At 38.6% G+C, this 12561-nt stretch overlaps 2 protein-coding genes across 2 annotated transcripts in view; both read left to right on the top strand.

Moving 5' to 3' along the window:
- The window catches only part of LOC114892211 (zinc finger protein 699-like), a 66433-nt gene that overhangs the window by 35848 nt on the left and 18024 nt on the right, over positions 1-12561 (top strand). The gene's annotated exons all lie outside the window — the stretch shown is intronic.
- On the top strand, positions 3429-6767 carry LOC114891741 (putative gustatory receptor clone PTE01). The gene is given in 2 exon segments (XM_029216011.1): positions 3429-4202; positions 4205-6767. Coding segments are annotated over 2 exon segments (1008 nt in total). The 5' UTR covers positions 3429-3667; the 3' UTR covers positions 4678-6767.

Below are 12561 nucleotides of genomic sequence, written 5' to 3'. Positions count from 1 at the left end.
AGCGTATGCAGGATTCAATCATTGAAAAGCCATTGCAGAAATTTTCATAAGTATGGGGAAAAAAGAGTCAGAAATGGAGGGGACAACACATCTTAATGCATGGGCTGAGACACATTTTAGGATTTCATATCATTCCATGCTCCAGTGTCCTGAGCCAGGAAAGGCTTCGATCTTTTCTGCCATATAATCCATAAAACATTATTAAATTTGGGGGATTATATTTAATTAATAAACATACTATCCCAATAATGATTGACATTCTTTATAAAAATGACCCAATATTTATAAGTTACAAATATCCCTTAAGTGCCACACATGGTGTAGTGCTGGGTATTAGACTTCTTTTCCAGGAAGGTACAGAAGCATAGAGAGGAGGAGAAATTTATACACACTCCACATACATGGGGTGAAAAATCCAGGACTCAATCCTTGATTTGCTTATTCCTGCACCAGTTCTCAGTCATCTCCACTGTAGCTAAATAGTGTTTCTTTTCTAACTAGTTTGTAGGCTCAGAATGTGAAATGAAGGTAGAAGAATTGATTCATCCTCTTTGGTTCAGTGAGTCTATCTGTGAATTACAGGAATGCACCAGTAGTTCACAGGGGCCAGAATGGCACTAACATGATGGATTATAGGATTTTCTATAAATAGTCATGTTGTGCAGTCCAGTTTTGAAATCTAAGGTTGAAACAATTTCCTGTATAAGATGAAAATGTCATGTGCAGATATCATGACATTGTCACAAGGTAGACCTCAGGAATATTTTCAAATGATATCTTAACAAGTGATGATGTGGTTGATAGAAAATGATATTTGCATTGAAACAAATACAGACAACATTAGTAAAACTGAACATGCATCAATTCTTAGAAACTGCACAACTAGCCACCACTCTCATATTATATACAAATTCTCATTTGTATGATACCATATGAGCGAGGTACAGAATTTTCATAGGATTGTTGTAAGAAGAAAATGATATAAATAATAGTATACTATAAAATATGTAATGTAAATTAAATATTTATTTAATAGATAGTGAAAATACATTATATTATATTGTTACATTTTAAATATATGTGAAATATAAATTTGTTATATTTATATGTATAAATATAAATTTATAAAGTAAATGATGTTTTCCCTTACGTAATACTGTGCATTGGGTAAATGTTTGAAGTAACTGTATGTACTTCACAAAGAGACTTAACCACAAAGTTGTGGTAAACAAGCGCATTTCAGAGGAAATATGTGTAGTATTCTGTTTAGGGAAGATTTTAAGAATGCAGTTTAGATACATAAATGAATATTGACATTACAGAAGCACTGACAGGGAAATATACCCATCAACTTCATGACAATGGTTGCTTTTGGGGGACAGTTATATAGAGGAATGGGATTGAGCTAGATACCAAGAAAGTCCCTTTTTATGAGTAAATGTTCAAATCTCTATAAAAGCTGAGATCTGAAGGAAATATTATTAAATGTTTATATTTAAAAATAGGTGTTGGTTATTGATGAGACTAATAATAGGTAATATTAATGGAAATTTTTATAAGTGTTAGGCAATATTCTAAGTGGTATTTATCAAGTCCAGCTTGACATTAGGGTGACCAAGAAACGCACATGCAGAGATTCTGAAATAGGTCCTAGGCTGAGACCAGGGTACCTATGAACTTTAAAATAAGCACACGTAAATTACCAATCAACTGGAGATGAAAACCATTGGTCTAAGCAATATTAATAATTAAAAAAAATTCTTCCAATACTCTTACTAGGTAGGTTCAATTATTATCATAATTTCATAGATAAGGAAACTGCCCAACTGTGTTTACAGTACTTATTTTGAATAATTCTAGATTAAATCATAGTGTGACATGCCAAAATAATTAAACTGAGTTACCTTCAGGTAGAGGAAGACAAGGAATTGCAATCCCTGTATCAGGAAGAATTGACATGAAAATCTGCTGCATCTACATCAGAAGGCTGGGTTCAGACCCAGCTGTGGGACCTTCCCTGGTGCTGAACTCCTAAACCCTCCATAAATAGGAGGGTTTATGATGCGAACAAGACCACCAGGTATATGAAAAAGCGCTCAACATCAGTTAGTATCAGGAAACACGAGTCAAAACCTAAATCAAATATCACCTCACATCTGTTAGGACGGCTATTATTGAAAAAAAAACCATAACAAATGTTGATGAGGTTGTGGAGTTTAAGGGAACTCTTCATTTTCTTGAAAGAAACTGTGGCGTGTATATATTAACAAAGGAATATTATTCAGCCATAAAAAGAAGGAAATCCTGCCATTTGTGACAACATGGATGGACCTGGAGAATATTATGCTTGTTGAAACACATACACCAGACATAGTCAGATACTGTATGATCTCACTTATGTTTGCAAGCTAAGAAAATCAAATTCTGAAAACCACAGATTAGAATTGTAGTTGTGAGGAGGAGGTGGTAGAGAAAGTGGGGAGATGTTGGTCAAAGGGTACAAACTTTCAGTTATAAAATGAATAAGTTCTGGGGATCTAATATACAGCCTGATGACTTGTTAATAATTCTGTATTGTAGTCTTGAAATCTGCTAAGAGAGATCTGCTTAACTGTTACTACACACACACACAAGTAGAAACTATGTGAGGTGACAGATATGTTAATTAACTTGATTTTGGTAATCATTCCCAATATCTATGTGTATTAAATCATCATTTTGAACATCTTTTAAAAACCTTCATGTTGCACAACCCAAATATGTACAATTTTGTCAATCATACTTCAATAAATTAAAAAAAAGGAAAACAATGAAGTAGTATTATCCTACTAGTACTATCCCAGCACAGAATAGAGTCCACAAAAAGTAAAGTGGTCTCACACATCACACATTTTACCAACATGGTATTGGGTTGAAACAAATAACCTTGTATAAAGTAAAAAATTTCAAGAGGGTTTCTTAAATTTTATTACCGTTTAATCATTGACAATGCTCTATACACTAACACCACATTCCAAGTCACCAATGCTGTATGATTGATCAAGTGTACTTAAGTAAACCACACTGATCAAAATTTGAAGTCCACCAAAGTCAAAGATATGAAGTATATACTTAATAACTTTTAAAACACAACCCTGATATTTGAGTAATTACTTATTTCATGAAGGAGGGAAGACAGAGAAACCAATGATAAAACTCTGAATATCACATAAAAATGTTTTCTGATTATGGACCTTCATTTTTAATTTAGAATCCAGACGACACACTCCCTCATTTCATAGAGATTTATAAATATTCTAAATAAAAGAAATATCTAGAATTTTGAGTAAAATAAGATTTATATATCTATGGCTTAATTTCTTTTTTATGGCTTAATTTCTTAAATTCAAATTATATTTTTTCATAAAGAGGGAAGGGAATTTCGCATTCTGTATTATTTCTAAAGTAGGTTGTATTTAACTGAGATCATGAATGTATTACCTCTAATGTTCTTGTTTCCGTTCACTTTTCAGTGAAGTTTTATAAAGAAAGAGTGAATAGACAGAGGTGAAAAACACAGAAACTGATGAGGAAACAGTTCTAAGCAGATAGAATTTGTCACACGGAGAAACATTGCTGAAGGTGCTGAGGTGTTTGATCTTAGAAATGAATTGCTTGAATCCAAAATATGGACACAGTGCCGCATGCCCGTTTACTTGTTTCCTTTTTTTTCCAGCCGTCTTTTCTTTTTCCAAAGGTGTCTAAGCTACACAGAACTGGAAATGTAACAAGTATCTCAGAATTCTTCCTCACAGGCCTCTCAGATGATTCAGAACTGCAGCCTTTGCTCTTTATCCTGTTCCTGTCCTTGTACCTGGTCACCATATTGGGGAACCTGCTCATCATCCTGGCTGTTACCTCTGACCCCCACCTCCACATCCCCATGTACTTCTTCCTCTCCAACCTGTCCTTGGTTGACATCAGTTTCATCTCCACCACTGTCCCCAAGATGATCGTGAACATCCAAACTCATAGCAGAGTCATCTCCTATGAAGCCTGCCTGACACAGATGTCTTTTTTTATCCTTTTTGTGTGTATGGATGGTATGCTTCTGACTGCAATGGCTTATGACAGGTTTGTGGCCATCTGTCACCCACTGCGCTACCAGATCAGCATGAACCCACGCCTCTGTTGCATTTTAGTTTTGGTGTCACTTTTTGTTAGCTTTTGGACTCCCAGGTGCACAATTTGATTGTGTTACAAGTTGCCTGCTTTAAGAATGTGGAAATTTCTAATTTCTTTTGTGACCCTTCTCAGCTCCTCAAGCTTGCCTGTTCTGACACTTTAACCAATAACATAGTCCTGTATTTTTTTGGTGCCACCTATGCTTTTCTCCTTTTCTCAGGGATCTTTTTCTCTTACTATAAAATTCTTTTTTCCATTCTAAGAGTCCCCTCATCAGGACGAATGTATAAAGCCTTCTCCACCTGTGGTTCTCACCTGGCAGTTGTATGCATATTTTATGGAACAGGCCTTGGTGTGTACCTCAGCTAAGCCATCTCACGATCTCCCAGGAAGGATACAGTGGCCTCGGTAGTGTACACTGTGGTCACCCCCATGCTGAACCCCTACACCTACAGTCTGAGGAACAGAGACATCAAAAAGGCCATGTGGAGGTTCCTCAGCAAAACGTTCTAATCTTAGTACCTGTGTCATCCACTTGGAGTGTGGGTTGGCAAATGTAGCAAAATTAACATCTAGACCTGAAAATTCTACCTCTCTCATCACATCATTTTTGTAGCTCTTATGACCTTCATGCCTCTCCTAGCTTAACACCTGGATATTGCTTCTCTTTATGGTCTAATGTGACTGGGGGAGAATTCTAGGATCCTCTGGGTGTCATAATTGCTCCTTGACTGAATTTCGTTACATCTATGGAAACTCTATAGTTTATCTTTGGTAGCCCCAACATCCTCAGAAATGACTAATTTCCCTTTAATATATTGAAAATTTACAAGTTTTCCACAGCTCTTCTGTATTCTCCATAGTAAATTCTATTTTTCAATCTGTGAATGCAGCTATGTGTGAGGATGCATGTCACTGCTTCTCAACCTTGGCTTTCATCGAAATCATCTGGGAAGCTTAAAAATACTGACCACTGGGTCTCACCACCAGATATTCTGATTTAACTGGACTTGGGTGTGGTCTGAGCATGAGGATTTAAAAAACCACTCAGGTGGTTCTAGTGTGTGGCCAAGGTTGAGAACTAATGATCCCAGTCAGATCTTTCACTCAAAGGTGACCTGTACGCCTTGTGTCCTAACTGCTCATGGACAAATGCCCAAGATCTGAAAGAGATCAGAGGTCAAAGGGGGAAGATATGAAGAGCCTACTGTAGTAACAGGCAATGTGTTTTCTCCATTATTTCTTTCTTTTTTTTTTTTTTTTTTCTTTGAGGTACGCGGGCCTCTCACTGTTGTGGTCTCTCCCGTTGCGGAGCAACAGGCTCCGGACGCGCAGGCTCAGCGGCCATGGCTCAGCCGCTCCGCGGCATGTGGGATCTTCCCGGACCGGGGCACGAACCCGTGTCCCCTGCATCAGCAGGCGGACTCTCAACCACTGCGCCACCAGGGAAGGCCTTCTCCATTATTTCTGATTATTTTCTTCATATAGCTTCTCTACATCATACGCATGGGCCTTGCTTTGGGGTGGGGTGCTTGAAATCACTGCTCTATGTTCCATCTTGTGCTCATCGTACATATTTTCAACAGTGGTCTGTAAAAGTCTTAGTGCCCCAAACGCTCAATTGATCCCTTTATACCCCTCAAGCCCTTGGTGGAGTAGCTTCTTCCTTCAGTTATGATTACTATGTTACCACTTTGTTCTTTCTTGCCTTTCAGTCTCTCAATAATGCTTTAACTAACTCTCTATATTAAATGTTCTTCATTAAAATAACTAATTGGCTTCTTTTTTTTTTTTGACTGAACCTTGACTGATATTGTAGCACAAGTTATAAAAGTATGTTGTGAGGTGCCTGCAACTGCATGATTACAAAATGTGCACGGGTAAGATGAGTGGTTGTCAATAATACCTCTTAGGCATGGGTATGCAACTGGAAAATAGGCATTGGTATTATTTTTCCTATTGCACTGTGGCTCTAATGATGCCTGAGGACCATTAAATCACCCAAGTCATCACAATAAATTTATCTTCTTTTACATTACTATAGGATTGCAAAGGATCATGTTGTCAGAATGGGGAGGTCTTTCCTTTAACTAGTATCAGCCTGGTTATTAGCACTTCACCATGCTTCACTGTCTTCAGTCAGGGTAACTCAGTCTTTGGGCTCCTTTTGTTTTCTACAAGATGGTTTTCCAACCTTAGAGATGTCACACATCATTTTTGTGGTAGTTATCTTGGCTTTCTGAAAGCTTTCCATAACTAGTTTTATTGCTTTGCATTTTCCAACTGAGGATAAACAACTACTGTATCGATGGCAATCTTAGATATTAAAGAAGGGAATGCACGTGACAGAAGAGAATTACAATTATTTAGTGGGAAAAGATATTGCTCATTAAAATTATTAATATTTCTAAAATATTATATAAATATATATCTTAAAATTTTATATCCATTTATGCCAGCTTAAAAGATAGCCAAGAAACCTTGGAAAGGGCCAAAGGAATGTTGCTTTTTTGTGTGTGCATGGTTTAATTCCCAGTATGTTCCGCTAAATTTACTAGCTTTTATTTTCACATAGCACCTTCTTAAAATTTTCAAAGATTGCTTCCGTGTCCTGGCTATTGTAAATAGTGCTGCAATGAACATTGTGGTACATGACTCTTTTTGAATTATGGCTTTCTCAGGGTATATGCCCAGTAGTGGCATTGCTGGGTCATATGGTAGTTCTATTTTTGAGGACACAGGGAGGGGGAAGGGTAAGCTGGGACGAAGTGAGAGAGTGGCATGGACATATATACACTACCAAATGTAAAATAGATAGCTAGTGGGAAGCAGCCGCATAGCACAGGGAGATCAGTTCGGTGCTTTGTGACCACCTAGAGGGGTGAGATAGGGAGGGTGGGAGGGAGATGCAAGAGAGAGGGGATATGGGGATATATGTATATGTATAGCTGATTCATTTTGTTATACAGCAGAAACTAACACAACAATGTAAAGCGATTATACTTCAATAAAGATGTTACCAAAAAAAGAAAGATTTGTGCAGAAGCTAAAAATAAATAAATAAATAAAAATTTCTAAGATAAATGAACATAGGGATTTTTAAATCTGAAAATATTGTAATAGAATATACACACTTGAGTATTAATCTTAGATTTTCTACGAATTCATGAAATGCCTTTCCATAATGTTTACTATTGGTAAAATGGTAATAAATGCACTTGCAAGACAGGATTGGGTGAATTTAAATGATTAAAAAACAATGTGAAAATGATTTAGTTTTAAAATGTTGCCTAATGACTAGAAAATGGGATAATTTAGACTTACATTTCACCTTGTCATTCAGGACAGCTTTTTCCGAACAAACCATTTCATGTTCTCTTTTCTGGCTGTTATCCCATTCCATTAATTCTTCTGGAACAGTGGTGAACATAACTACAGACATTCTTCTAGAGGTAGATGCACCTGTTTCCCAACAAAAATAGAGCAGCGTTTTTTGTGTTTTTTCCCAGCGTTATTGAGACATAATTGACATATAACATTGTGTAAGTTTAAGGTGTACAATATGCTGTTTTGATACATGTATCTATTGCGACATGTTTACCAAAAGAAGGTTAGTTACCCATCCTTCACCTCATGTAACTAGCATTTTGTTTTTGTTGTTGTTAGGGTTTGAACATTAACTTCACTCCCATAGTAAGTTTCAAGTACAAAACACCATAGTGTTACCTATTGCCACCATGATGTACATTACATCGCTGGAATCTGTTTCATCTTATAACTCTAACCAACATCTCCCCATTCCCATCACCCCTCAGCCCCAGGCAACCACCATCTACTCTGCTTTGATGAGTTCAATATCTTTAGATTCCCCATGTAAGAGAGATAACACAGTTGTTTGTCTGACTTATTTCACTTAGTATAATGCCTTCAAGTTTCATCCATATTGTAGCAAATGGTAGGTTTTCCTTCTTTCCCCTGGCTAAATAATATTGCATTGTATGTACTATTAGTATATCACATTTCTTTATCCCTTCATTCATCAATGGCCACTAAGTTGTTTCCATCTTTTTTCTGTTGTGGAAGATGCTGTAATGAACACGTAATGCAGTTATCTCTTCAAGATAGTTTTGTCATCGCCTTTCGACATACATACCCAGAAGTGCAATTGCTGTATCATATGTCAGTTCTATTTAAAATTTTTGAGGAATTTCCATATGGTTGTCCACAGTGGCTATACATTCCCATCAACAGTGCCTCTGGATTCCCCTTTTCTACACATCGTTGCCAGCATTTGTTTTCTTTGGCTTTTGGGTAATAGCCAGTCTAACAGGTGTAAGGTGGGAGAATTGTTTTCACGGTGTCAGATCCCACACTGAGGTGTCTAATATGAGGTTTAAACCCCTCACGCCCTAGGGAGCTTATCCCAGCCTGTACTATATTCCCCTCCTTTTCTGTGTCCCCTCCTAGGGGCACGGGTCCTGACCTGATCGCTTCTCCTTTCCTCCTACCCAACTCCGTGTGGGTCCTTCTCTACAGTTTTGTTGTTGTTTGCAGAAGAGTGTTTCTGACAGTTTCCAGTTTGTTTTCAGTGAGAATCTCCCCACATACAGATGTATTTTTGGTGTGTTCATGGGGGGAGGTGCACTAAGGGTCCTCCTACTCCACCATCTTGATCTCTTCCTGATAATGAAGTTAATTTTAAGTGAGCATTCCAGAATTCATAAGTTACCTGATATTACAAACTGTGATCTTGAGTATAATACAAATCATCTTTCTGTTTAACTTCCTCGTCTGTAGAATAGAGTTAAAAAAATTCTTAACTGAGAGGGTGGTTGAGAGGAGGTAACCAAAGTACTTATTAGAATAGTGTTTAGGACATAGTAATGGATCAATAAGTGTACACTATCATATTCACCACATTAATAGGCCAGTGTAGTGTTTCAACTAATGCACTTTTCAGACAGAAAATTTGATTTTCCCTATCACCTTTCTAAATTTTTAACCTTGTGGGACAGTATTTTTTTAATCTCAATGCAGTATAATTCTTAATCATAGAACTTAAAGCACTCTAGGAATAAGCAGATAATATATGCACATGGTAAGATATTAATAAAGGTTGATATCCTTTCTACCACCTATTATGAGGTTGGTATATTTCAAATTAATTGAATACCATTAGTACTTTATCCTGGATGCCTGACTGACCATTACATTTTTATTTTTATGCAATGAGACCTTGACCAGGTTGAGGTCATGGACTGATAAATATCATTTTTCTATATAGTAGAAGGTAGCACAGTGTATGTGGAGACTAGGTACAGCTCTAGTTTGTGTAACACTGAATAAATTATTCACTACATTATGAGAAAAAGTGAAGACAATTTAACATTTATTCATCCAGTACCTCTCTTCTTCCCTGGAACCCTCACCTTCTATAGACACCTCCAGGAATGCCTGAAAGAGAAAAAAAAGTATGGTTTCCTTGTGTTTATTATCAGGACCCTCAGTGGAATCTGTTTCTCTAATAGTCACTGCACGATTAAGATTCATAGAATAAAGGGTGGGGTTTGAAAAGTTCTACAAATAATAAAGGGATAAAAAAGTGAGGATAGAAATTTCTCAATTACATGTCAAAAAGTGAATGTGAAAAGATTCCTGTTTCCTTCACAGAATGTAGGAGGAATTGGGAAAAGGTAATCACTAATTTTACTACATACACATCAATCTCTGTGTTTTTTCATACATCATGTCCTGTACATTGATATATTTAACTATATCAAAAGAAAACTGTAGTTTTATTAAACTGTTTTCTACTTACTGTTTGATTATTTGCTAGAATGAGATATTTTATTAATGAAAATAAAGTTCAATAAATGATTTTGAAATAAAATGATATCTGTTGAAAATTTCAATGAAATATGAACATTTTAACAATACGCTTCCATTGATTTCTTCATCTGTAAAATGGAGATAGATAATAGCATTTCCTTATGGGTTTCCGTGAAAATAGGAGTAATGTACATAAAATGCTTGTCATGTATTGTGGAATGTAATGCCTATTCCTTTTTCCACCAGGGTGATTATAGCTTTTTTTTTTTTTTTTAATGCTTGAAGTCTGCGGTTCTTAAAATCTATTTTTGCAAAGTGAACCTTTTTTTTAAAAATAAATTCTTCCTAGAGTTTGATGATCCCTTTGGAATAAAACTTCAGGTTTCTCTGTGTGTGTGTGTATGTGTGTCTATACACATATATCTCAAATAATATTTTAAGCCTTATGAAAAACTACATCCCCCAGTCTTTATTCTGACTCCCACAAACAACTTATTTGTTTTTCTGGTTGTAATTCTGTATTTCTAAATTAGCTCCTTATACAGCTTTTTCATTTTTCAGCTTTTGATTTTTTCTAATTACCTTCTTCTCTGAAAAATTAGCATGTAGTTCTCTTGCTATTTTAAAACATAATTCCTCTCCCCCAATATAATTATATAATAAATTAGGATAAATCGAAAGTCAGTGTCTATTGTTTTATTACATAGAGGTTTACCATTTTATGCCATATGAGTCTGATCCAGATTTTATTTTATTTTTGACCCAGATTTTATAAATACATTCTCTTTCTCACTTTTTTCTTTGGATTTTTTAAATGGTAAAATTCCTTGTTTCTTTGTTTTATTTCTATCAATTCATCACTGGTTCATCCTCTCCAGCATAAATTTAAATCTCTTTTCAGTAGATCCAAATGAATGAGACAATTTACCAGCTTCATTTCCTGCTGGGGGGCATCCCTCTTGGGCCTGTACGTACACACACACATACATACATATACACACTGTATCTGGAAGGACAGAGGAGAAAATGATGTTTATCTTTGGGAGAAAGGACCGGGAGACGGTATGGGAGTGAGAATATTTTACTGACTACCACTGTTTGAAGATGTCCTATATGTGTATCTATGACCTAGCCCCCTCCCCCACAAAAAACCATTTAAAAAAATAGCGTTAGATCCCTATCTACCGGCTTGTGACAGCAAGTTAAAGAGAAAGGTGAATATATGACCCAATTTTTTAAAAAAATTTAAGAACATCAGTAAAAACAAGAAAAAAACATCCTGAACATGAGCATATCGTTTAATTGGGCTGTGTGAGGCTCCGCACTGAACATGGGGAAAGGCTTGAAGAAAAGTTGTTTGTTTAGCATCCGTCTACCTGTACAGCCTGGGGAATCCACGGAAAGCCCCGTCTTCATCCACGTCCCTGGAGCTGATTTTCTCCCACTCTCCTGCCCGCCTACCCAAGCCCCACCCCCGCCCTATCCCCGCCCCTGGGCCTAGTCTCTGCTCACCTTCAGGCTGAGACTCTAGCACCGCCCTCCAGATCCGGTACCCAGCCACAGCCCCGCCCTCAGTCCCGTCAAGAAACGGGTGTCCGCCCACAACCCTGCCCTCTGGGTTTGGTTCCGCCCACAAGCTGGTACCATCCCACAGCCCCGCCCCTAGAGTGGGTCTCAGTCGCTGGCGCTGACCCAGCCCACGGCCCAGCCTTGCACTCACTAAGCAAACGAAAACACCTCGTCGGAGGCTTGGGTGCGAGGCCGCCGCCCGGCCCGCCGCCTTAACCCAGAGCCCCGCAATGCCCCGCTACCCGCGGTGCTAGGCACCGGAAACTGAAGCCCCAGGCTACGGCTCGAGACCGGAAGCGGAAGCGCCGGGTGGTGCTGAGGAAGGAGACGCGGGGTGGCTCGCTGCGCCGTGTGTAAACTTTACTCCGTGGGGGACTGGGTTCACGTGGTACGTTCGGCCTTAGTGCGAGGGTCAGGACTCTGTGAGCGGCGGGCAGTCCCGGGGCTCCTGTAGGAGTCTAGGGAGGGGCATGGGTCTGGGGCAGCCCCGTCACAGGCTCCGGCGTTCCTCGCCCTTTCCCGCGAGCAGCGTTTCGACCCCTGGGGCGTCAGGCTCATTCCGCTGGTTGGCCCAAAGCCTCCGTTTCCTCCTAGCTCTGGGCGCCGCCGTCCCCTCCTCAGAGTTCCCCCTCTCCCCATCACCTTTCCTCGGTGTGACTTTGCTCCCTAGGGGACTTTTAGTCACGTGTGGAGGCATTGTTTTGGTTGTTACAAATGGGAGGGGCTGCCACTGGCATCTAGTGTGTGGAGGCCACGGGTGCTGCTGGACATCCTACAACGCACCGAACAGCACCCGTGACAAAGCATTATCAGTAGTGCCGAGGTTTGGAAACCCTGCTCTAGGGTCTTACAGTCTTCAAAGCCCTGAATGAACTTAAAGGTTAGCTGAGTCACTTTTAGCGCCCTTGAGTGACAAGCCGTATTAAAAGCGTCTGGAGTCACAAAAAAATCACTATCCAGCCAGAAGAGTTCAGCAAGGCGAATGAATGCACACTGCAT

This window comes from Monodon monoceros, unplaced genomic scaffold, assembly GCF_005190385.1.
Source record: "Monodon monoceros isolate NGI ecotype Baffin Bay Population unplaced genomic scaffold, NGI_Narwhal_1 Super_Scaffold_12, whole genome shotgun sequence".
Taxonomy (NCBI): domain Eukaryota; kingdom Metazoa; phylum Chordata; class Mammalia; order Artiodactyla; family Monodontidae; genus Monodon; species Monodon monoceros.
Note: the sequence above shows the minus strand (reverse complement) of the source record. Positions and strands in the feature narration are given on the sequence as shown.